Source organism: Herpailurus yagouaroundi, unplaced genomic scaffold (genome assembly GCF_014898765.1).
Source record: "Herpailurus yagouaroundi ecotype Mexico unplaced genomic scaffold, PumYag 29, whole genome shotgun sequence".
In the NCBI taxonomy this organism is placed as follows: domain Eukaryota; kingdom Metazoa; phylum Chordata; class Mammalia; order Carnivora; family Felidae; genus Herpailurus; species Herpailurus yagouaroundi.
In genome coordinates, this window is record NW_024412377.1 from 62442722 (window position 1) to 62469460 (window position 26739).

The following is a 26739-nucleotide window of genomic DNA, read 5'->3' on the forward strand; positions in this document are numbered from 1 at the left end:
CCCCCCCCCCCCCCCCCCCCCCCCCCCCCCCCCCCCCCCCGCGTGAGGCCGGGGTAGGGAGAGTTTGCTTGAGCATTGGAACCCATCTCCTAACAAAGACATGGGGGTTCAGATTCTTATTTGCTCAGCGTTAATGGGAATCCTGTGGTCTTGGCCATGATAGATTAGAATCACAGAAGCCAGGGGCTGGCCAGAACCCCTGCCATGGCATGCCAGTGTTTTTTTGTTTTTTGTTTTTCTGAGACATCAGCTGAGCAGAGAATGGAGAAATTCTTGAGTTTCAAGAATTCACTGACTTTTACGAGTTTGCTGAGCTGCTGTAAACAGTTGGAGAAGTCTAGCTGGGCCAGGGGACTTTCCCAGCAGATGGCTTCCTCCTGCCCTGCACAACTGGGGCAGGGTCACGTGCCCGGGGGTTGGGTCCCATGCTCACTGCAGACAACAATAAGGAACCCATACTCTCAGGTGTGTTGGGAACATTCAATGGAAGCATATATACAGAAGGCTTTGGAAAGTAAGATGCATAAAGAACTGTTGTTCGAGTCAACTCAACGCAAGGTCAACAACTTCTGGCTCAGAAACGAGGCCCTAAAGAGAGGGCACAGGTGTTGGGGTCAGGTGGGCCTGGGTTCAAGTCCCAGCCCTACTGTTTACTAGCTGGGTGGCCCTGGACAAATCACCTCATCTCTCTGGTTCCTAATCTGTAAAACAAAAGTAATTTAGTCCCTCTGCGGTCGTTACAAGGAGCCAATGAGACTAATTGTAAGATTCCTGGTACATAGTAGGGCTTGAGAGATAGAAGCTATCACGATCAGCGCAAGATCGTGGAAAAACCATGGTCTGGAACAAGCTCCCCAGGGTTTCTGGGCCTGTTTTCCTGTCTACAGGATGTTGGGCAGCAGGGCTGTTGTGAGGATGAGGGACACGTGAGGAGCTCCGAGCACGGAGCCTGGCACATAGTAGGTCCTCAGCCCCCGGAGCTCGGTGGGGCGTCACTCACTCTGCTTGATGTCGCTGTCGGGCCCCGGGCGGCCTTCAAATCGGCCGTCCCTCTGGTTGTTGAGCAGCTCTCTCTCCCTGCCCACCGTGCTCTGCTGCCGGGAAACTCCGTCCAGGTCGAGAACGCCGGTGTGGGCGGACGAGCCGGGGCCCAGCTTCGGGGGTGAGGGCTCCCCACTGCTCTTCTTTAGGTAGGAGGCTGGGGCCCAGCCCTCTTTGCCCTGGTACCTGGGAAGAGGAGGGATGCTGGACAGGCTGCTCTGCCAGATGCACAGAAAGAAGCCGTGTTCCTACCACGCACGGCACTTCAAGTCCCAGACGGCAGGAACGATGGGCCAGAGGCCCTTGCTGACCTCAGCTCGGCATTCAAGGCCTTTCCAACCCGCCCTCTGCCTGCCTCCCCAGCCTCATCTCTTAACGGCAACCCCCATGCCCCTCCTACTGCACAAGACTTGCAGTCTCCCAAACGCACCACCATCGTTCACTCCGGCGGCCTCTGTTCTTGGAAACTCTGTGTCGGGAAAGCCCCTTCCCACTGTCCTTCCTGTTCTTTCTTCCCCAGCTCTGCTTACTGGTCATTTCCTTTCTCAAGCCTTTCCTGAGCCTCACAGAGAATGAACCCCTTCCTCCACGGTGACCCAGTGTCTCCCGCACACAACACCACCCTAGCACCTGGGACACACAGTGCACTCAGCTGTGGTGGTTCTGTCTCCCCAGCTAGAACACGAGCTCCTGGGGTACGCTGCACCTGACTGATCTCTGTGTGGCAAGAGCCTTGGTGCCAGGGAGTTGAATAAAGAAATAAAAGGACAAGTGGACAAACTGCCCATGGGCCTGGCAAAGGCGAGCAGCCATAAAGCTCTGCTACACTCACTGTCCCGTTACAGTCATCGCAGAGATGACAACAGTGATAACTGCCACTTAGTGGGCACCTACTATATGCCAGTCTGTTCTACCCACTTTCCCGCTGTTGACATACTTCACGCATCCAACCCTGGGAGGCGGCAGAAACGGACTGAGACCTAGGCAGTTGGCACCAGTCTAGTCTCTGCTCCTAACCTGTTTTGCTGCGTCTTCCCAGCAGCCCCAGCTTCTGGCACAAAGCCTGGCACAGCCAGGGCATGGCTCCAGTCACACTGGTTAACATGTAGATTAAACATGCATTCAGGGGGCGCCTGGGTGGCTCAGTCGGTTAATTGGCAGACTCCTGGTTTTGGCTCAGGTCACAGTCTCAAGTTTTCGTGAGTTTGAGCCCCACGCTGGGCTCTGTGCTGGCAGCATGGAGCCTGAGAGTCTCTCTCTCTCTCTCTCTCTCTCTCTCTGCCCTTCCCCCACTCATACTATATCTTTAAAATAAATAAACTTCAAAAATAAAAAATAAAAAAATAACCACCATGCATTCAGCTGGTCAGGAGCTGGTTCCACGACTTGCTAAGAGTCAGCTGGTGGTCACTGAACTGCAGAGTGACCGAGACCCTGATGGACAGCTCACTGAATTCCAAAGGATTCAACGAATGCGATCGCTTAATTCTCTGCACAACAGAGCTCAGTTTCATAGCATGAGCCGAGGGGTCAAATTGGACCAGAGGGGTGCTGGAGCCTGCTTGCACCAACTGGTGAGCGTCAACTGTGTTCGTCTCTTCCGAACTCCACATTTAGTGACGTTGCACGGGAGGCTTGGAATCACCCGGTGGGACTATGTACACTTTGGAAAACACCACAACTCAAGGGTAGTTTTCCCTTGAGAACCGGATGTCAACTATTTGCAAGCACCCCGCTGGTCTGGCCCACATAATGCATGCCCACACCTCTGGGGGAGAGTGGAAGAGACCTGAATGGCTGGAGATGATATATGGCAAGGCCAAATCTCTCATCAAGAATCACTTCAAGAACTAAACAGCACTGTGTTTCAGTGACGACAAAGGTCCTTTCTAACTGGAAGCCAATTTACAGGAGACAGAAATCTGCAGGATTTGATGCCTTTCAATCTTAAAATATCTTCTGAGAGGGAGCCAATCTTGTCCTAACTGGAAAATGTCATGCTACCTAGAATCCAGGCCCTCGGCACGAGACAATTCACTGTCTGGGGTCACAAAGCCACAAGCAGAGCAGCACACGTAGAGGTGAGTGGCTCTGGGGTGAGAAAGGTACAGGTTTAAATCCTGGTTTGTCACTTTCCAGCCTCAGCTGAACCTTCAGATGATGGCATGCGTCGCTGACATCCTACCGCAACCTCAGGAGGGACCCAAGTAAGTCACTCCTTGAATTCCAGAGCCACTAAGTTTTGGGACAATTTGTAATGTAGCTGACACCATATGCACTCAGGATATGTTAGGTGTCACTGTCACTACTCCTGCTTCAAACCTCAGTTCTGTAGACCCCTCCCAGGAAGCCATCCTGCCCCCCCTGAGCTCAGGAGCTCCTCTTCTGTGCTCCAGAGTCCCCATGCATCACCACCCTGCCGGGGGACTGAGCCTGCCTGCTGTGCCTGCTGGTGTGAACCTCCGTGTCTTTCTCACTGTTGACTCCCCAACTCCCAGAACAGGGCTTGGCCCAGTACAGATTCTTGGTGTTTGTTGAGTGAATGAATGAAATGCCACAGGCTGAACCCCGATGAATGGCCCTAATATCCTGCATCACATTGCTGTATAGACACCAGGTCCCAAGGACTTCTTTTTTTGCCCTGATGTCTTGTTGCCACTGCCTGCCTCCTAAGGTAACCAAGGAGGGGTTCCCAGGACTAACACTGGTGAAGTGGCAGGCAGGCCAGGAGGAGTTGGCACTCATAGGGTTCTGATTGCATCACATAGGCGAAAGAGCTGTGATAAAGAGTTCGAAAGCTGGCCTCCAGCTTATACTACTGAACTCTGAGATGAGGGCAATTTTTGGCTCTAGGATGAGTTGCGGTCCTGTGGTGTTATGCATCCTGTTGGGGTCACAGCAGGGCTGGAGTGGGAAATCACCCGCACAGGGCAATGCAGCGTCTCCTTACGAGAAACACATGGGGGTGGAAACCAGTCTTGCTCAACAAGGTTACCGCTATCTGTGGTTTGGGGCATTTGGAGGTTTTGTCTATTACGGATTTTTAGAGAAGGATCTGGATAGGGAGGGAGTCTAAACGGCACCGAGGAGAAGCATCCTTTTGTGGCTCAGGCCAAAACCTCATCCCATCCATCTGTAATCACTTACAGACCTCTGAGCAGCCAGAGACCATGTGACCACTCAGTTGCAGCAGGTACCTGATCTTCCACCAGCCTTCCAGGTTCTTCTGGATCACCTCCACCACAGCCCCTCGCTCTAGATTCATTTCATCCTGGTCGCGAGCTGTGTACGGGTAGATGACTGTGTACTTCTCCTCTGCAGGGACAAAGGGATGCTGGGTTAAGTCAAAGACAGTGAGAGTCCTGGGATGCTGACGGCCAAGGCTGTGATACATGAGACGCCCTTGCCCACTGAAAGGAAGGATTTCCTCCAGAAATTTCTGGGGACCCCCTAGGCCCCCATTTAGGCCTGGATGACCCTGTGCAAGCAGCAACAGGACACAGGTCAGGTCCCAATCCCTCTGTCCCTCTGAAATCCCTCAGGGTCATGCAGTCATCCTCATCTTCCTCAAGGTCAAAGCTGTGCTTCAAGGTTACTTTCCTTGACCTTGCTTTATGCAGTATTCCAACTCATGGCAATCTCATCCCTCTTACCCAGGTTTATTTTTTTCCTCATACCAGGAATTACCTTCTAACACACCATACAATTTACCTGGTGATTGTGTTTTGTGTCTGTGTTCTCTGCTAGAATACAAGCACCACGAAGGTAGGGATTTGTGTCTGTCTCAGTTATTCCTCTGTCTCTAGCACTGGGCACGGTACTGGCAATACTGTGTAACTATTTAGTACATTAGTCAACGTTTAGTAAATGAATAGTTCCCAAAGGCCTGGTGGGAGCCACCTAGCTCATGCCAGAGGGGGTTAAGTCATCTGTGGCTCCTCCACATTCTTGCCGGTAGAGGGTTCAGGGGTAAGCTAGATTTGGCAACAGATGGTTTCAGGCTGAAATCCCTACCAAGGAGGCTACAGCTAGCAATTTTCTTTCTTCCTTTAATTTTTAAAAGCAATTGTCATTACCTAGTGGGTAACTGACCTTCATTTTTCATTAATTATTTTCAAGCCGCTGGATCCAACCACGCCTGAAGCTTCCATTTTATTTTTAATATTTTGTTTTTTTAATTGAGATATTAATTGACATTTAACACTGTATTCGTTTTAAGCGTGTCACATAATAATTTTATGCACACACATGACCGCACGCGCGCACACACACGTGTGCACAGTGAAATCACTGCCTGCTTCAACTTTCGTTAATGTGACTGGCGTGCCTTCCACCTCACTCTCAGTGGTGTCTCCCTCTTTCCCCTCAAAGCCCTGGGACTATTTCTCAGGCTCTGCTTGGAGGACTGCTCACTGTCACAAGCTGGCAGGGCCCTCCGGAGAACAAGAGAATAGCTCCCGTGCTCAACACTGTCAGCAGGGACTTCTGAGACAGAACAGATGAGTGTCCCCAGGGACCCTGAAGAGGACACGGAAGGGCTTTCCTATGTAGCTTACATTCCGGCCCCCAGGGAGTGACCGAGCCAGCTGTGGGCTGGTGTTGATGGCCAGCATGTTGGGGCCGACTCTCTTCTCTTTGGGAAAACACCACAAGCTGTCTGTGGCCTGCCCAGCTGGTGTCGAGGGAGGTGGAAAACACAGAGGGAGTTTATTTATTTATTGATGTAGCCCACTGACCTGCTCTGTGGGGGCTGAGCTGACTCAAGTTGCAGATATCCTGCGTACAGCAGAGTCAGCTGCTCCCCTCACTCATGGTAGCTGCAGGGTGGGTGCGGGTGCTGTGAGGAGTGCAGGGGGTAATTCAAACCCGTAGATGCACAGAAGTTCTCTCTGGTTGGGTGGGAAGGGTTGCTGCTTCAGTCCTAGACTAAATGCTGTCAGTCCTACGGGCCCTGGACTCCTGGGGGCCCACCCCTCACCTGAATTAAACACGGAGATTCTCCGGCACCCGGAGGCGCTCTCTGGGCTCCATGAAACACTTAGTGATCCCGAACAAACCTTACAGTGGGAAACCTTGCAGACTGCATGGCAGGTGCCCGCTGACACTGCATGCTTAGTGTCTGTCTGCCCTTTCTCTGTCGCCACTACCAGCCTCCATCCACATGGTTTGGGTAAGGCTGACCTTACCACTGCCTTGGAGGGATGGGGAGGGTGCAGAACCCCGGCCTGGCCAAAGTGCTGTCTTCCCCTGGCCACTGTGATTGGTTCAGGGATAGCATGTGGGTCGGTCAGAACCAGTCCTAAGACTTGTGTTGAAGGAGAAGCACTTTCTTTGGTAGGTATCTCTGAAAGGTGCCTGGAATTGCTGTCATGAGAAAATGGTGTCGGCAAGGTAGACAGCAGAGCAGAGGGGAGGAGAGTTAAGTCCCAGGTCCCCATAATGTTTTCAAGCCCCTGGATCCAGCCATGCTTGAAGCGAGTCCTTCCCCAGACTTTTCAGTGACGAGCTGATACATTTCCCTTTTGGCCTAGGACAGTTTGATGTGGGTTTCTTCCCCTTGTGATGTGTCTGATAAAAGAAACAGGTCACTGGCTCAGCATTATAGAGGCCCCAGGCATTATTTTTCAACCTGGTAAACTTTAGAGCCCCAGGCCGAGAAATACTGCCCAAACCTACATACCAACACACACAGAACAGGCAAGGTCACTGTTTCTCACATGCAACAGGCATGGGCAGTCCCCGAGCAGGAAGACGCATGCAGACGCAGGGACCCAGCTCCAAACACTGAACAGGGAAGAAAACCCCACGGTAGGCACCTTGACGCCAGCTGATGGCATACAAGTCCCCCAGAGTCCGGCGGCGGCCCACAGGCCGGGGCAAAGACCAGTACCTCCATGAGACTGGACAGGCAGCATGTAGAGGTGAAGGGCAGAAGGCAGAGGTGAGAAGAAAGCACTCCCAGTGTCTGGAGGCAAAGGGGACGCTGAGCGCGCGTTCCCGTTTAGGAGGAATTATTTCTGAGCCTACGCCAAGCCCCAGGTATCTTAAAAGGACCAACTTCCTGAGTATTAACCTTGAACTCGGGTGCAGAGGCCACCAGTAGATATAATTCTATTCCTAGCGTGACTTATAAAGAGGCACTAAAAGAAGCCCTTGTGTCAAGGGAGAAGAAAAATGTGCAAACTTAGGAAAATGTGGGATCTCTCCACCTTTTAGCTGTGTGACCCCAAGCAAGTGTCTCTACCTTTCTGAGCCTGTCTCCTCATCTATCAGATGGAGTTAACAATCAGTCTCTTACAGCGGGGTGCCCACAATGGTCATCATCAACTGCCTAAGGGAGCTACAGCTCTCATGCAGAACACCACAACCCCTGAATCTTAGTGGATTCTTTGAGTTGGCCCAGCCCCTCAGAGCTTGGGGGCCCCACAAAACCACCAGTAAAACGACATACGTTTTCGATGAGGGGTGCTGGCTATAATAAAACTAAACGCAAACCCACATATACATTTTTTATTAACCTTTCAGCACAGAATTATCCCCCTTCTTGTCACCCTCTTTTCTGATAAACACAAAAAGTGGTTTTGTGCTTTCCCCCGAACAGTCAGCTAAAAGCCCAAATAGTCACCCCTGGGTAAGGCATAGTTATTTAATAACTGTTCCTAGTTATTTATTGTCTCCGGTTCTTTGCCAAATGCTTTGCATGTGGAATCTCCTTTAATTAAGAAAAAAAAAAATCTCACGGTACAGACACCATCATTTCCATTTTTAGAGGAGGAGGCTGAGGTGGAGAGAGGTTAAGGTGCTGGCCCAACTCAGCTAACTCACATTCAGGTCTGACTCTAAAACCCTTCGATTTATTAGCTAAGATGGACTCCTACTCTAGTGTCAGGAATGCTTCTAGTGGGGAAAACAGAGTCAGCTGGGCGTTAGCATTTTTGGCATTGTAGGAACCACCCTTCAGGACACCTGTAGGGTAAGTTCTCCAGGAAACGGAAGTGTGCGTGGAGAGGGTCAGGCCTAAAGCTGACACCCAGACTGGTCGCTGAGAAAGCACACGTTGATAGATACTTTCAGATGTCTTGCGAATGAGCTGGAAGGAGCCCAGCATCTTGGCCATCAGAATGGTTCGAGTGAGGAATAGTGAGGTGCTGGGGTGATCAGGCTGGGGCCCTCCTGGGGGTCCCATGGAAGTGTTAGGTCCCCAGCTCTGGCCAGCCTCACCTGGGTTGGCTCCCAAAGGCCCCTAAGGGTGGGCTTGCTGTTAGCCCCAACCCCACGGCAAGTGCAAGGCTCCAACTCCTTCCTACCTTCTTCAGGCTGTAGTGAAAACTCATCCTGCATACCATCCTGCCCTTCCAGGCAGGTTGCGGGGACCCAGCCTTGCTCTTCAGCCGTGCTGACAAACCACCAACCTGGAAAATGAGAGTGCAGACTGATGTTAGTTGGGTCAGATGTGAAGCCTGGGGGTCAGAGTATAATAATATGTTCAGCCACTATGAGTCCATGCTTAGGGTAAGGCAAAAAGTTGCCATTTTGTCATGGAATACAGCTACCCATGTTAGCTGCCTGCTAACTGCTAAGAATAGCCTAAGAAGAAACCCACTTCTGGGGCGCCTGGGTGGTTAAGCATCGGACTTCAGCTCAGGTCATGATCTCAGTTTGTGAGTTTGAGCCCCATATCAGGCTCACTGCTGGCAGCACAGAGCCTGCTTTGGATCCTCTGTTCCCCTCCCTCTGTGCCTGCCCCCCTTCTCTCTCTCTCTCTCTCTCTCCCTCTCACACACACACTCTCTCTCTCTCAAAAATAAATAAACATTAAAAAAAAAAAAAAAGAAGGGGCACCTGGGTGGCTGAGTTGGTTAAACATCTGACTCTTGGTTTCTGCTCAGGTCATAATCTCATGGTTTTTTGAGTTTGAGCCCCACATTGGGCTCTGCGCTGACAGTGTGGAGCCTGCTTGGGATTCTCTGTCTCCCTCTCTCTCTGCCCTTCCCCTGCTCACGCTGTCTTTGTCTCTCTCAAAATAAATAAATAAACTTAAAAAGAAAGAAAGAAAGAAAAAAAAAAAAACCCACTTCTGAGCTGGGACAGGGGAGAGAAAGGTCGTCCTGAATGGTGAGAGTAAAGAATGTAGCTATCTTCACTAAGGTATGCAAGGCACTAACCATTTTACTTACACTGTTTTATATAATCTTCAGATTATCATCCCCATTGCACAGATGAGGAAACTGAGGCTCCAAGAAGTCAGTACACTTGTCCAAGTTCACATGGCTCAGGGCAAAGCTGCTATGTGCACCCAGGGCTAAGAGATACTGAAGCCACTGCCCTGATGACTTATCTGAGACACTGAGTTTGCATTTGCTCATGTCACAGTAAATCTGGCTGCAGTGTAACTGAGAGGCCCCTCACCCAGACTCAGGTCCTCCTCCTTTCGAGAAGGGCTTGTACCCTGTGGCAGGCAGAACAGTGACTGGCCAAAGATGTCTGTGTCCTCATCCTGGGAACCTGTGCCTATTTTAAGGAACTAAGGTTGCAGGTGGTGGGATCAAGGTTGCAAAGCAGCTGAACTACAAATAGGGGGTTATCTGGGGTTATCAGGGTGGGCCCCATGCATTACAGGGGAGGCAGAAGAAGAGTCAGGGAGGTGTGGCTGCGGAGGAAAGACGAGAGAGGCACAGTACTGCTGGCTCTGAGGACTGGGGAGGGACCATGAGCCAAGGGATGGGGTGGCCTCTAGAAACTGACTGGAAAAGGCAGAGAAGCAAATCCTATCCAGAACCTGCAGACGGGAACTCGGCCCTGCCAGCGCCTTGATGTTAGCCCAGTGGGACCCGATTTGGACTTGAGACCTACAGAAGTGTAAGATGAATAATTTACGTGGTTCGAGGCCACTAAGTTTGTGGTACTTCGTCACAATGGCAACCGGAAATTAACACAGGGCCCAACAGGCTCTGCACAGTATAATGGAAAAACAGGATCTGCTCCCCAAGATCACATACCTCCAAGCCCTGGAGACCCCAAAAAAGAAGAGAAGGAAGGGGCAGCCTACTGAGTAGCCTTTCTGGTTTTACAGGGAGGCCTTTGCTTTTGACCTCCCTGACTTGGAAGTCACCTACTTTACTCGGCTGGACACTCCTTTTGCAATACAAGTTTTGGTGGCTGTGTGTGTGTGTGTGTGTGTGTGTGTGTGTGTGTGTGTGCGCGTGCATGAGTGAATGGGGTGGATAAGTCTGTGGAAAACCAGAAATTAGAAGTATGTCTTCCTAAGAACTCGTATCTGCCGGTATTTGTGTGGGGGTTCAGGAAACTCACTATATAACAACGACAGTAACGTGTGCCAGATTGTCACAGTGCTTGACATCTGACTGGCGGGATCCTCACAATAGCCCTACAAGCTGCCTACTATTACTGCCCCATTCTACAGATGAGGAAGCCGAGGCTCAGAGAGAGGCAGTGACTTGACTAAGGTCACAAAGAAAGTGGCAGAGCCAGGATTCATTCCTAGGCTGTCCTAGCCTCACAGTCTCAGCTCTTAACTCTGCACCAATGCCTCATGCATTGCTAGAGGGAGAGTAAATTGCCATGACCAGTTTGGAGGCAATTTGGCAGGATCTTAAAATTCAAAATATGTGTACCTACGGTCCAGTAGTTCTATGTCTCATTGTCTAACCTAAAGAAACACCAGTGTGCACAGATATTCTATTCATGGTAGAGAAAAATATGGCTTATGTAGATCAACAGTAGGCAGATGTTAAGGGAATAAAAGCTGAATGTTGACTAAAAAGCATGCTGCAGATCAAAATGATCAAAAGGTACAGAATGATAACACTGGGGTTAAACTATAAAGTTATATCAACACACACAAAATGTTGTGTGTGTGTGCATATGGTTACGTATCTATGTATGGGCACACATGTAGACATACAGTTCACACACATACACACATGCACAAAGACACATATATACATATACGTACATGTACGTGTATACAGTTATTAACAAGGATTCGGAGTGAACCGTTAGAGAGTCTATTTGGGGTTTTGAAAGGGGACTAATGTTGAAGCTAGTGGAAAAAGCAGATTTTAACTTTATGGTTGTTCTAAGAAGAATGTGTCCAGTATTACTTGGCTGGTAAAATACAGTTAAAAATAAATGTTGCCAGTTTTTTGGCCCCAGGAAGATTTCATTGTCTGCCTCCTTTCCCCTGCCGCCTTCTGGACACACCAGGCTTATCCTCAACACCCCATCCTCGCTTCCACTCTCCTCCCAGCCACGGAGTCTTCCCGACTTCACGCAAGCGGGCTGCCCAGAGGGGTGGGGGCTGCCTTCCTTAGTCCCTGCGGAGCACATATTCATTCCCAGGAATCAGAAAGTCAAGTGCCCTTGGGGCCAGCTGGAATTGGTTTGGAATTCCAGCTCGGTAACCTGTCATGAGATCTGGGGTGAGTGACCACGTCACTTAGCGTCTTGTTTCTTTGGCTGTGATGCAGGGATGGTAGTTGCTATATTGAGTAATTAACGAGTTTGGTTGGCTAATGCAGATCTCATGACTGTGGTAACATGATTCAGATGCTGCTGCAAACACAGCTTTCCCTCTGTTTGTTGGCCGTTTGTTGGTCCTTAACTGGCCAATGGGGTGTCACAAAGACGGGCCTGCCAATCATATTATTAGGCAAGGTCACATTTTAGCCACAACAAAGCGGGTGGGTTTATGCCACTTTTTCCTGGAGAGGAGCTGCTCACCCCCTACTCCTTGCCCTTTTCTTTCGATAGTGCTGATGGCTACTCTGTGGCTAAGGAAGGCAACCGGGAGGGAAACCCACATCCTTGAGTACCTATTGTGTGCCAGGCACACTCTAGGCACTATCTCATTTGATCCTTATAATAGCTCTTTGAAGTAGCAGCGTTTTCTATTTTGTATATTTTGCATATGAGAGAATTGATGGTCTGAGAGGAGCAGCAAGCTGGACTGCTGTGAGGTGCAGAGTTCAGGCTCAGTGTCGGATCATACCACATTCCATCCCAGACCTGGCCAGTGTACATGACCAGTGGCCCCCGTGATGACAGGTGGGCCGAAGAGTCAGGTGGCGTGTCCATCCCACCAGAGCCTACAGCTGGCGGAGCCTTCGTGAAGACTCCCACGGTAATCAAAGGCAATGTTCCAGTGGAATGCTGGACTCCATGTCTCTAAGTGGCTTTGAAACCAGAAGACCCGTTCACGAAATGTGACCCTCAGAATAAATCGGTAACAATGGACCCAACAGGATGCTGGCGAGTTGCGACCAAGGGGGATATCTGAGCACTGTGATCAAACAGAGGCAGCTTTCTAAGAGGTTGTCAGCTGGATCTGTGGAAACGGCCCAGCTCAGATCAGCGATCGCTGTTTCTGTGTTTGTAAACATCTCCTGTCCTAGGGGCTCGGGGACAGCGTAGGGCCGGGAGGGAGATGGTTTAGTTCCCCTACCTGACTCGTTCTTCTCGATGATGTCCACCACCTGCCCCACGCTGAGGCTGATCTCCGAGCTCTCCTGCTTCTGGTAGTCTGCCACCACCACATACTGCTCCAGGACCATGGGGTCCACTGAGGTCAGGTCACTCCCTGTGGATACAAAACCCACATGCAACCACTGCCCACACGTGAAGGAGCGAGAGCCAGGGGAGAAGGGTGGGTCAGGAGAATATTCCAAAGAGAGAAAGAAGCTATCATAGGACTTACCTTGAGGGTCACCTCATCCATTCCTTCCTGCATAATTTGCTCGTGCAACCACCAAAATTTACCAAATACCTATTCTATGCAGACACTGTGCAAGGCACTGGGGATTCAGAGTTGGTCAAGATATGGTACCTGACTTGAAGAAGCAGACAGCCTGATGGGAAAGTGCATTCATGCATACCAATCCTTCCTTCCATCCATTTATCTGTCCATCCACCCGCCCATCCAAAATCACTCATCTTGTAATTCAGGAAGTCACCAGTGATGTTCCAGACCCTCTATTAGGTGCTGCGGGTACTAAAGTGAATGAAACAGACATGACTCCCAGTCTCAAGTAAGTTAACCTAGTTGGGGCACATAAACAAATGTACATCATGACAAGTATACAGGATAATAGAAGTATTAATTTTTGATAGCTACACTGCTGGGAACAACCAGGAAGCTGGACCAAGACTGGGAAAGGGGATGCCACATTCAATGGGGTGGTGAACAAGACCTCCCTAAGACAGGGGCATGAACAGGAGACATGAGAGGATGGGGAAAGAACGGTGCAGGCAGACTCTTGGATGGGAAAGGGCCCGGAGCCTTCTAGGAGCTGGGAGGAGGGCAGGGGACTGAAGTCTAGTGAGTGAGGACAGCAGTCCCGTATGAAGACACACAGGCAGGCAAGGGCCAGAGCAGGCAGATAAGAAGTTTGGATTTTTTTCACCCTCAAGTAGAAAGCCAGTAGAGGACTTGAAGAAAGGAATGACAAGTACAGATTTACATCTTTAGAAAGATAATTCTGGCTGCCACACGGGAGCCCGGAAAGAAAGCAGGAGACCAGACGGAGAGCAGCTGTCAGGCAGGAGACGGCGGTGGCTTTGGACCATGGCAGTGGCAGTGGGAGAGAAGGGTGTGGACAGGTGCACCAGGAGAGGCAGTTTCCACAGGACGCGGTGGATGGTGCCCTCTGGAGTTGTGTGGTCCTGGTTAAGCAGTAAATCACACCTGCCTAACAAAAGAAAAGATATTGCAGACTATGGCTGATGTAAAGGGAAATCTGCATTCAGAGACTCCAAAGAGAAGGGAATGGCCCTCTTAGAGCAGCAGACGGGATGCAGTGGGAGGGCAGCCTGACATTTCTGGCCATGGGGTCTTCATTTTCTGCAAGTCCTGATTCACAGCATTTCCTCCTATTGTTTCCATAAACAACTGAAATAGCCAGGGAATCCCACCTCTCTGTGTCTAAGCACACCTGGTAATGAGTGGTGTGCGAGGGCCAGGCCACCCTGAGCCCGTTCTGTGCATCTCTTCCCAGCTCTGTTGGGTGGCGCCTTGCCGGTAGCTTGAAATTGGCCACCGTGGGAGTATTTACACCGTGGATATTGGCAAATGCTACAAAGCAGGGCTTTCGATCAGAAAGCTGGTTGTGAAGTATTTACCAGCACGCCAGTGCCCTCCAGCCTCCGGCATCCAGAAAGAGCACAAAAGCCCTTTGTCAGCACCATGCGCTCTGAATTTTTGATGTGGGAAGCCAGAATAGGGCATTGTAGCAGGGTGAAGCGTTACTGCCTCTTGGCTCTGTGACTGAGGCCAGTGCCTCTTCCCAGCTGAGGTTGATGGAGGGAAACAGGAGTGGGAGGGTCCCAGGGCCACCCTGGGTAGAGAAAGCACGGGAACAGAGAAAGAGCAGAGGAGAGAGAGGGAGATGTAGGCTGAAGGTTCGGGAGCAGGTCTGGAGGGAAGCAGCCCCATACGAATGCCCGTCACATCACACGTAAACTGTATGGCTGCACACCATACATAAACTATGTCAACACAACCACCTGGAAGGTGGCTACTACCTTGTTTTACAGACACGAAAAGAGAGGCCCCGAGATATCAAGTGACTTCCCTCGGGTCCCACAGCTGGATGGTGACAAAGCCAGACTTGAATCAGGTCCACCTGGCTCAAAGGCTCCCAGTGTGGGGGTAGGTGAGGAAAGAAAAGACGCTAGGGAAGGAAGTGTGGTCTGAGGCCCACTTGCTTTCCTTCCCTGTGGGTTCCCATGAGCACCTGTGAGCACCCCCAGGGACCAGTAAGGCCAAGTTTTATTTCCTTGTGTCTCTCAGGGGTATCTTCTCTCCTCCAGCACCTCTCCTGAGGCTGGCCTGCAGGGCTGACTTCCTCACTGCCTTGAGCACAACAGTCCACCCCAGCCAGCCCAGCCGGGCTTTCAGTCGCCTTCGAGCAAGCTGGTTATTGCCCCTCCCGCTGCCCCCGCTAGATAATAAGCTCTGGACAGCGGAAGTCTCGATGGTGTCCTGAACCACCTGGCACTGGGCCCACAAAGATCCTACCACGTGAGTGAATGGAGGTAGATTCTGGCTTGCTGGAGGCTCCTGGCCATTGAGAGCTGGGGACAATTTCCCCAGGGAATGCAAGAGGTAGAGACTCCAGAGTCTAGAGTTTTTACCCCGGGATATAGTCTGCCTTGGGGATCACAATCCCAGGAATGCAGCTACTCTTCCGATTTGGCCCTCTGGTGGGCTGTATCCAGGCCAACTGTGTTTCTCTGTGCCTTAACTTGAGAGAAAGAACTGGAGAAGACAGGAGAAAAGTATCCACTTCACAGTCAGGTTGGAACTTGTGCCCACTGCTCAGGTGCCCAGGGTCTTCCGGGCAGGAAGTCAGGGGGCTGGTGGAGTCCCAGTGCGGCTGTACTCATGCCTGGGGGTTCTCTGCTGCCACCTGGAGGCAGGTCGGTATTCTTTGTCACAGAGCCACAGGTTTGATGCGGGTGGACCTTTTTAGCGCTTTGTCACCTGCCTTTACTCACATCCTCTGCACCAGGGACTGAGTGAGGCTTCTTTAGGATGGTGGTGGTGGTGGGTGGGGGGGGGGGGGGAAACGACACTTATAACTGGTCTCTATCCTGTCCTCCATATTGCAGAGTGCTTGCTTCAAAAATGCTACTCTGATCATGCCTCTCCCTGCTCAGCACCTGCTGTGGATCCCCAATGCCCTCAGGTTCTCTACAATCTGGACTCTGCTGGCCTTTATGGCCATGTCTTTTGGCTCCCTCATCCCTGGTGTACCTAGAAAACATCATAGGCTGTTTTCAGGATGCCTTTTCCTCTCCTCTGCATTCACATGGGAACCACCTATTCTTAGCCTCCTAACTCGTCTCTTGCCCCAGCCTTGACTGCTACGATTTGCTCTGGACACAGCAGCTATAGTGATCCTTTCAAAAGATGTGTAAGATCATGTTCCCCAAAGGTCAAGACCCTACAGTGGCTCTGCCTCACTCAGGAAAAGCCCGGTGGCCCATGGGGCCCTGCCTGATCTCTCTGACCATTTCTTCTCCACTGTCCCCAATATGCCATAGGAAATTGCATGGTTCAGCGTCCTGCTCAAGTGGTATCTCATCAACAGAACCTTCTCTTGACCTAATTTTATTTTGCCATAGAGTTAAAAAAAAAAAAAAAAAACACAGAGTCTGTGTAGTCACTAGTTTTCCTGTTTTCCCACTCTAGAACATAAGCCCCATGAGTGCAGGCTCTTGTTTAGTGTTGGACTCCCTGCCTAAAGGCTCACAGGCCCATGTGGTCTGCTTTGGTGCAAAGGGAATTTGGAAAGTTGTTCTATTTTTATAGGGTTGTAAAGGAGAAGGAGAGGAAGAGGAAAAATTATTATTGACAGAACCTGTATGTGGCCTGCAAACCCTAAAATATTTATTTGCTTTCTGGCCCTTCAGAGAAAAAGTTTGCCAACATCTGGCCTAGAATGTGAAGGGCACCTACTAGGCTCAATGAACATCTGAAGGAAAAAAAAAAAGAATACTCTAAAACTCATCCTTGGCAGACTTCCTTCCTCAGAAAGAAATGAAAATGTCTTCCTTTGCCATACCTACAACATCTCATTTTCTTTATCCTCCTATTCGTTCTACCAGACTGTAAGAAGGCTTCCCACATCTTGTTTACCTTTGCATTCCCTGGGGGCCTAGAGTACTGTCAGGTACACAGTAGGTGCTTGGTAAACATTTAATCAACAACTGCATCTGTCCTGTTCACTCGTCACTTAGCACAGACACTCAACGGATATTTGTGGACTGAATCGACAAATGATGAAGGGAAACTTCTAGAAACTCTTTGCTTTGCATGGCGCCAGGCCTCCTCCTGTGTTGAGAGTTACAGAAGGCACCTGTCCATCTTATGGGCAACCAAAGACTGTTCCTTCTTGCCTACAAGTAGGGACAGAGCTTTGATTAAGTCAGGGTCCAGTTAAGTATGGTTGCTCTGTCCAAAAAGTTAATTGTTGCCACCCAGTTTTAACAACTGATGGTGGTACACCTGTACCATATAGTTTTCAGGAATCTGATCAATGGAGTGATCTATTCATTTCTGCACCAACTCTCCCAACCATGCTGCCAAGGGGATTTGGGAGAACCAACAGCAGTGACAGAATCAGAAAATCACGGGACTCACTGCAAACAAGACACAAATCCAGGAAGTGAGGAGGTCAGGGAGCAAGGGTTAGGACTCTGGGCTGGCCATGAGCAGATCTGGTACTGGCACAGGGCTCAGGGCTGGCACTTCCTCCAAGACTCGCTCAGGGGCCACGTCTCTGTCTTACATCTCCTTCTTCTTCTTCTATGACAGCAGCTTTTATACCAAAGTGCCCTGCCATTAAGTGGTTCAGAAAAAAGTGCATGGGGCTGCCTTTCCAGCAGTTCTTTTGCCTTCATTTTACCCAGAGCACTCAACTTATGAAAACCTCATTGGTTTGACTACCAGAATTCTCACACTAGGCTTCAAGCCACACTAGGCTTCAGGCTTTAGGTGGACACCTACCGGTGGACAGTGATATTGCACCCAAGCTCTATAATGCATGTAATAGCAATACCTCAAGTTGATGCAGGTAGTAGCTAAGTACTAGGAGCTACAAGTTTGAAATCAAAGTGTTCCTAGGTAAGCAGTGTCATTCTTGTGGTCCAGCAGGAATAAGAGAAGGAAAAGGTCAGCATAGAGGAGGAGATTCGACAGCAGAAGGGTGATTTTGACATTGAGGAAGTGCTATAACATATTCTCAAGAGGTACAGTGCCTAATCTACCACAGAATTTCCTAGCTGGGATGTTTTGATTCATGATGACATGTTCTGAATTTTATTAAAATTTTTTTAAATGTTTATTTTTGAGAGAGCGAGCAAGCAGGGGAGGGGCAGAGAGAGAGGGAGACACAGAATCTGAAGCAGGCTCCAGGCTCTGAGCTGTCAGCACAGAGACCAATGTCAGGGTCAAACTCATGGACCGCAAGATCATGACCTGAGCCGGAGGTGTATGCTTAACCGACTGAGCCACCAGGTGCCCTGACTTGTTTTGAATTTTAAAGATAACTGCCATGGACTGAATTCTGTCCCTCTAAAATTCATATACTGAAGCTTTAACTCCCATGGGATGGCATCTGGAGGTAGGGCCTTTGGGAGGTAATTAGGTTTCGATGAGGTCATGAGGGTGGGGCCCCCAGGATGGGGCTAGTGCCCTTACTAGAAGAGACACCAGAGGGCTCGCTCTTGCTCTCTCTCTGCCATGGGAGGACACAGAGAGAAGGCAGCAGCCTAGAAGCCAGGAAAAGGGCTCTTGCCAGAACCTGATAAGGCCGGCACCTTGATCTCACACTTCCAGGCTCCATACTTGGAAAGAAATAAGCTTCTGTCGTTTAAGCCACTCAGTCAATAGTTTTTTTGTTATGGCAAAATATAGTGAGCAATGATAAAGTGGGATTTTCTTTCCAGAAATTGACCATACTGCCAGTCTTACTGGAAGAGCCAGTAAATCAGAGTATACTTCAATAAGTAAAGGGTAGAAAAATCAAGAAGAAGGACGCTCCTTAAATAATCAGATGACCTTAAATTTTGGTGGGAGGATTTTTTTTCTTGCAAGAGGAGCAGAAGTTGAGACCACATTAGCCAAAGTCTGCTGGCAAATTCTGGAGACAGGTGAGCTTTCTTCAGTTCAGAGTACCAGCGCAGAAATCTCTGGGTTTGGGCTGTCGACCTTAAATCCCTTTCACACTCAATCAAGAAGGCCATTACTAACACAGAGGAAGAGTTCAAAGGTCAGATAAAAAAATAAGGCTCATCTCCGCATGGGTCCTTAGTCTGAAAAGAAAAATGTTATTTTCCATCCAGCTGAACTATAAATAAATCCACCCCTCCATCATTGCAGGTGAATGATGTAATAGTCATCACCACAAATTAGAGCTTCTTCTCTCTTTTCCAGACCAGTCCCCTCATCAAGCCTGTTCCGACCGGACACTTTGGTTTTTGCAAACTAGAGCTGTCTCTTTCCTCTCTTCCTTCAGCCTTTCCCTCCAGGAAAGTCTCTGCACACTCAAAGCCAGAAACTCTTGTGATCAGCCCAAGAGTTCCTCTTCTCCTCTCTGTTCTTTTCTAAGAAACGTATCATTATCCTCAGACCCCAAGGGCCGTGCACAGCTTGAACAGGATGCCATGGCTCTGGCCAGTACTTATTAAACGCAAAGTGCAGCTCTAAACAGACTGGCTGGGGAAAGGCGGGCGTTCGTTCCAGACACGAGACCTTGAGGCAGAGACCTAGCTCCTCTCTACTTTCCCTTGCAAGCACAGCTTGGGCCCTGTAAAGCTGACCACAGGCCCTGTACCCAGGGGGCAGTAAAGGGACCAGGACTACTGAATTTGGAATTTCTACTGATGCTGGACAGGGACATCCATGTGCTTTGAATTAATGGCAGCAGTATAAAGACGGCAGCAAACACGTATCACTTAAAATGTGCCAGGCACTGGTCTGAGTGCTTTATACATATTACTATAAATCCTACAATAACCCTCCAAGATGGATTGCTATTATTATCCCCCATTTTACAGATGAGGAAATGGAGGGCCACGAGAGGAGGCAGGCATCCTTTTTTACTTCTGGGATCTCTGCTTGGCCCTTCTCTCCCCACAGCATTATCAATGCCCTCAAACTTCCTGGAGTCCTAGATACATAAAAGAACTTGGAATTCTGGAAGCTCTGAGGACCATGCTGGCTCCAGGTGTGGTGGTGTGGGTAGGGGACTCTGCAGATATGGGGGGGGGGCAGATAATACTGGGTTTGCAGAAGAAAAGGTTGGACTATTGTGAGTCTAAAGTTATCAACCCCAGGCCTGCGATGACTCAATCATTCCTCTGTGCATACCTAAATCCCCACCTTCTCTTTTCCCATCACTGCTCTAGGGAGTGGAAGGGGTGCTGGGAAGGAAGGGAACTGGTGCCCGGGAGAAGGGAGTGAGTGCCAGAGGTGGTGGAAAGAGTGGCCCTTATTGCCCAGCAATAACAGCAGCCCAGAGGCTGGGCCCAAACCTGTGCCTCCCGCCTGCGCACCTTCCCGCAGCCCTAACTGCCCCTTCGCTCTGTGGAAAGCTCCCATTCACTCTTTAAGACCCAGTGTCCCTCCTTTTGTGACCCCTTCCAACACCTGAGAAGAATGCTCTTAGCTGTGAGTCACCACATTCCTCTGTCTACAGCAGAATAAAGGTATTTAATCCCCTACAGGTGGTCAGGAGATATCAGGCTCCCCTATTCCTCTGAGGCATTCTCAGGGAAAGACAGCAGGTCTTATCCACTCTAACTTTTTGACACAGGATGCAACAACCTCCAACACTTTTTTTTGGAAAACAGGCTGGGGTATCAACCAGTCAATCAAGCATCAACCCATCCATCCACCCATCCACCCACCCAGTCCCATGCTGTATCCCTCAGGCAGTGCCCAGGGACTGGCAACCATCGGTGCAGAGTAGGGGTATGCTCACCATTGAATGAATAGGAGAAAATGGAAAAATATTCTTACCAGATTTCTTTTTCCCAACATGCTCCCTGCACAGGAAAGAAAGGGGTGGGAGAGAATAACAAGTCAGTACTGTTATATAGCGACACGAGTTATTCCATTAGGAAACGGAGATTCTCCATTCCACATCATCTCTAGTGAATGAAGAAAAGCCAAGTCAGCCCCAGGGACCCAGACTCTTCAAAGAAGAAAGAATTCCTTTTCATTTACTCCTTTTGCCTGGTAAGTGCTTCGGTGCCCTGGGGACTAGCATCTCCACTCTATTTGTAGAGTAGGGGGCCCTGGGGAGGAGCTGATGTGGGGGCATGCAGTATAAAAGCAAGAGTAGGCCCCCATGTTGCACTGAGCCTGATGCGCACCTCGTCAGGCACAGCAGAGGCCCTGTCCCACCTCCTGGGGGTGCCCTGAGCCATATACACGAAGCAGAAAGCTCTTGGCAGTAAGTGGTGAGGGGAACACACTATAACACTGGGTAGGAGTCTGGATAGCAGTGAAGAAAACACATCTCCCTCGTGGTGACAGAGAGAACACTACCGTGGGCTAGAATTCACACTGAACAGTGAGTAATGTATTTGTCAACCACATCAGAATGTGTACATACCGCTGCATCACAAATACAGTATGACAAATCAGGGTTTACACATACTTTTGAAGTAAATTATCCCAGTAGTAAAAAGGTTTCCAATGCTATAAAGAGAAAAGGGAGGTGACAGGGTGGTTGGGTTGAGACAGATGTTGTGGTGGCAATAACATTAGCCAAATGTTATTACCATATGCCAGTACCCTGCTAGATACTGTTTAGTTCACTCACTTAACACTCAGAACAGCCCTTGGGAATAAGTACTCTTTTAATGCCTATTTTATAGATGAGAAAATGAGGCCCAGAGAGGTTAGGTAACTTGCCTAAGGCTACACAGCTAGTAAGTAGCAAGCGGAAGCCAGATCTACCTACCTAATTTTTGTTTTATGTTTATTTATTTTTGAGAGAGAGAGAGAGAGAGAGAACGCGAGCAAGCAGGCGAGGGGCCGAGAGAGAGGTGGACAGAGGATCGGAAGCAGGCTCCGCGCTGAGAACAGAGAGCCTGACACGGGGCTTGAACTCACTAACCGCGAGATCACGACCTGAGCTGAAGTCAGACACTTAACCAACCAAGCCACCCAGGTGCCCCAGATTTACCTAATTTTCAAAAATTGAGCTATCATTCACACATCATAAAATTCATTGTTTTAAAGTGTAGAGTCCACTGGTTTTTGGCATCTTCGCAAGGTTGTGCAATCATCACCCTAATTCCAAAAATATATTCATCATTGCACAGGGAAGCCCTGTACCTATAATGGTCACTTGCTATCCCCACCCTTCCGAGTAGCTGGCAAACACTAATTTGCTTGCTGCCTTTAATGACTGGTCTATTCTGGACGTTTCATATGAATGGGGTCATACAGCAAGAGGCTTTTTGTGATGGCCTTCTTTCGGGTGGAATGTTTCCAAGGGCCATCCATGTTGTACCATGTGTCACTATTTCATACCATCTGATGGCTGAATGCTATTCCCTCATGTGGGTAAACCACACTTTGCTGATCTGCTCATCAGCTGATGGGCGTTTGGGTTGTTTCCGCTTTTTGTCCATTATGAATATGCATCTATCAACATCTGAGCTGAGGTCAGACGCTGAACTGACTGAGCCACCCAGGTGCCCAAATTTAGTCTCATTTTACAGTCTGGCTTTTTAGCCACCGTGTAATGACGCTTTCACCGTTATCTTGGAAGGGGGTGAGGGGGCTCAGACAATCCCCTGAGCCTGGGGCCACACTCCTGTGCAGCTGGGAGGAGTGGCAGGGCCCCAGTGCTGGGCTGCGCAGGTTGGTCGTGATGTCCCCTGGCCAGGCACTACCTCAGTGGGGCTAAACTTCATCACCCGTGCGTGGGGGGTTGGGGGGTGGTGGTGGTGAGAGCTACGGAGGAATAATGTAGCTCAGGCTTCCTGGCACTTGCTGTGGAGACACTGCTGGTCAGAGCGCTATATCTGGACCGCCCCAGTGAACCCTCACGACAATCCTCGAGGGTTACTCCATTTCACAGACGGAGACACGGAGACCCAGGGAGGCGAAGCACCTCAGCCAACATCAGAACCCAGGAGACCTGGCTGGGGCCCACTCTCCTGCCCGAACCCTGGCCTGGCCAGGGGCAGGGGGGGCTGCAGCTGGGGCAGGGGGCTGGGGGCAGGAGGGGGCTCTTGGTTTCCAGCAGCAGCAGCAGCATGTGTGGGCTCACGTAGGCACATTACCTCTCTGTGCGACATGCCTGGCAAGGTCCCAAGTTTTCCCGTGCACGGCAGCAAAAACCTTCCTTTAACAGCACCGTTTGGAATTCATCTCCTGTCTGCCTCAAGACTGCTGGGAAAGACCCCCAGTCTCCACCTTCAGCCCTGACTCGGGAACGGGCTTCAGGAGGCTGACCAAGGGACCAGCTGCTTTGCTGCTGTTCATTCCTCCCTAAGCCAACAACCGAGGCCCACCAGGGACTGCCTGAGGGGCCCCAGAGCCATCCCCTGGGCCCTCAGCAACCCTCCTACCTTCCCCTTCAAAGCCCGCTTTAAAGACAGGAAGACGTCACCAGGTAAGTACCTGCCGCGTGCCAGACTCTCCTTTATCGGCAGGGTGGTGTTCAAGCCTCACAACCACGATGCGATCAAGGTCAGCCAAGCCCACCTTGCTGATGAAACAGAAGCTCAAGGAAGTCAAGACGCTTGTTCAAGGGGACAAGTAGGAAAAGGAAACAGAAATTGGGAACTTTTCCTTCTTTCCAGGAAGCCTCTTGGAACTAGATACATATTCTCCAGCAGGATGCTGGTTAGCTGCCGTAGCTGTTACTTTGTGCTTTCTTTGGTATAGTCCAGGCGATGTTTTGTATTTTTAGTGGATGTTCTATTGGTGTGCATGTGTGTGTGTGCACGTGCGCTCTCTCTCTCTCTCTCTCTCTCTCTGGTCAAAGAGCCTGGCTGGCACTTCTCAGCCCTTCCTGACAGGTGCTGTCTCTTGCTCCTAGGACCCCATGACGGCCCTGCACCTGTAGGCTGGTCTCCCCTTCCCTCATGGCGACTGCAGACACACATGGTGGTCTCCCCCACAACAAAACTTGTCAAAAAGCACTATGTGCATATCACTGTCTCACTGGCGGGGCATATGGTGCCATCAACTCCTGGTATGTGAAAGCTAGAAGGCAGGTGAGGAAATTCTTTGCCGCGTGCCCCAAGCAGTGGGGACTATCGGCTGTGCAAGGACAGGCGCCAGGAAGCGCCGTCTGTCTGCTGTAGGGGCTGTGGTGAACATTTTGGATAGCACTGGACCCTGGACGACCAAGATCAAATCCCGGCCCTGGCCCCGTAACCCTGAGTGGGTCTCGTCACTCACCCGTCCATCTCCCTCACGGTCCTGAGCACATTCACCCTTGTGGGCAAGGCACTGGGATGAATCTCCTGCACAGGCCCTGCCTCAAGGGCCCGTAGCCTCCTGTTTCTAGCATGCTCCATGCGTTCCGTGGTTAAGTGTGGATCTGTAGGGGGTTCCTTCCCTGGGAGGGCCACATGGAGCAAGGCCCCACCAGGGCTCAATCAATGGGATCCAGCACAATTTTTACTTTGCTTTAGCGGCGTCTGGGTGGCTCAGTCCGACTCTTGATTTTGGCTCAGGTCATGATCCCAGTGTCGTGGGATTGAGTCCCACATCAGGCTCTGTGCTGAGTGCAGAGCCTCCTTGGGATTCTCTCTCTCCCTCTCTTTTTGCCCCTCTGCCCCACTTGCATGTTCTCTCTCTCTCTCTCTCTCTCTCTCTCTCTCAAATTAAGAGAAAATCTTTACTTCGCTATACTCCCGTTCTTCCTGGGGCTGGCCTGGCAGCAGGGATGGCTGTGAGGGCACACTCTGGGAAGCTGTACACACGCCAACTTACTCTTTGGGGGGATTCAGGTCCTCAGGTCTTGTCTCAAAGAACTGCAGCACCTCGTCACACTGAGAGATATAGGGGGGCAGCTGGATCAGGGCCTGGAGAAGAGACACAAGTGAGTCCAGGGGAAGGAAAGGGGTGTCGGGAATGCAATGAGCCAGGGGTTCTCAAACTTGGGTATGATCAGAATCTCTTGGCGGTGGGGGAGTGTGTGAAAACAGCTGGGGACCAGCCCCAGATTTTCTGATTCAGTAGATCTAGGGTGGGGCCTGAGAATGTGCATGTCTGACACCTTCTCTAGTGCTGCTGCTGGTTTGCGGACCGCACACACACATGCGTGCACACACACGCACTCTGTATACACACACACACACGCGCGCACGCGCATTATGGGCATATCTGAACAAATAACATGCACACATTTAGATAAAACACTCAACTATGGACTTCATGCCACGTCATCATTCTTACACAACTTCGTCTCTACTGGATATTGGGTGTCTACTGCACAAACGTATCCTACTTTACCGACCCAGCTGCCTACTGGTGAACGCTTAGCTTGTTTCCAACACGCCCGCATGGATGTCTTAACTCACAGATCTGCAGTTTTAAGTGAAGGCGCAGCTTTAGGATTTGGGTAGAGGTTCGAAGTTCCCAAGTTATGGGGCACGTGGGTGGCCTAGTAGATTAAGCATCTGACTTTGGCTCAGGTCATGATCTCACAGTTCATGAGTTTGAGCCCCACATTGGGCTCGCTGCTGTCAGCACAAAGCCCGCTTTGGATCCTCTGTCCCCCCTCCCCCACTCGCTCTCTTAGATAAATAAAAAAAATTTTTTTTTTTAAGTTTTACTTTTTTATTTTTTTTAATGTTTATTTCTGACAGAGAAAGAGAGAGAGAGAGAATAAGAGAGGAGAGCAGAGAGAGGGAAACACAGAATCTGAAGCAGGCTCCAGGCTCTGAGCTGTCAGCATAGAGCCGGATGTGGGGCTCGAACTCACAAACCATGAGACCATGACCTGAGCCAAAGTCGGACACTTAACTGACTAAGCCACCCAGGTGCCCCCTCCCCCCCAAAAAAAAAGTTTTAAAGAAAAGAAGTTCTCAGGTTACTGAGGGGTTGAAACATCTGGTATCTCCCACTGCCCGAGTCATATAAATCTGCCATCCCAGCTCATCAGTTAAAGGACCCTCAGAGGTGTGCCAGCGGATTGGATAAGGAGTGGGAAGAAAGCACAAATGGGACTAGGTGTTGTGCTAATTTACCTACCAATAGGTATCCATTCATTGATTCAACAGACATGATCTTTGTGCCCAGAACTGCATGGTTTCTGTGTCCAATACAAGAAGTGTAGGGTACATCCCGATCACGAAGGGATTTGAAACTAAGACATGGCTCCACAACGAATAAACAGCTCAGCTTAACAAATCTATTTAAGCCCCTTCTGGCGCAGCTCCTGAGGACGCGGATCTGTGTGCAGTAATGCAGCTTCGTGCACGCATTTTATTACAAACTTCTATGCAGGGAGGGCGCCTGGGCCCATGCACACATTTGAATAGCACAGGCCATTCTGCCAGCCCACAGTCATGCTCTGGAGTGGGCAGGACTCCCGTACCCCCTTACCATGCTGAGTGTGAGCTGGGCGTGGAAAAATCGTGTCTTGTATTTTCTACATGACAAGCCTCCATTAACTCACCTCCCATTCATCCCCTGCAAAGTGACCCCCGCCCCCAACCCTGCTACAGGGCTGTGATGGACTAATGGGGAGATGGATGCAGGGGAGGTCTCCAATGGCACCCTTCTTGGAGCCTCAGGAGGTATTCTGAGTTATTTTTCTGGTTTTTAAAAAGTTAAAAAAAAATTTTTTTAATTTTATTCATTTTTGAGAGACAGAGAGAGACAGAGCGTGAGTGGGGGAGGGGCAGAGAGAGAGGGAGACACAGAATCCGAAGCAGGCTCCAGGCTCCGAGCTGTCAGCACAGAGCCCGATGCAGGGCTGGAACTCACGGACCACAAGATCATAACCCGAGCTGGAGTTGGACGCTTAACTGACTGAGCCACCGGCGCCCCTGGTTTTTAAAAAGTTTTAATTGTGGTAAAAGACACATAAAATTTGCCATTTTCATCATTTTTTTTAAAAGTAGGCCCCATGCCTGACATGGGGCTCGAACTCATGACTCTGAGACCAAGAGGTGCATGCTCTATTGACCGAGCCA

The 26739-nt window shown here is 50.1% G+C and overlaps 1 protein-coding gene across 1 annotated transcript in view; it reads right to left on the minus strand.

Moving 5' to 3' along the window:
• Positions 1-26739, minus strand: part of SH3PXD2B (SH3 and PX domains 2B) — a 104140-nt gene that overhangs the window by 14800 nt on the left and 62601 nt on the right. The window contains exons 5-10 of the mRNA XM_040445054.1: positions 24530-24621; positions 20585-20610; positions 12506-12640; positions 8349-8453; positions 4239-4356; positions 1001-1227 (exon numbers count right to left, since the gene is read on the minus strand). Of these exons, the coding sequence (XP_040300988.1) occupies positions 1001-1227; positions 4239-4356; positions 8349-8453; positions 12506-12640; positions 20585-20610; positions 24530-24621 (703 nt within the window). The remainder of the gene's footprint in view (positions 1-1000; positions 1228-4238; positions 4357-8348; positions 8454-12505; positions 12641-20584; positions 20611-24529; positions 24622-26739) is intronic.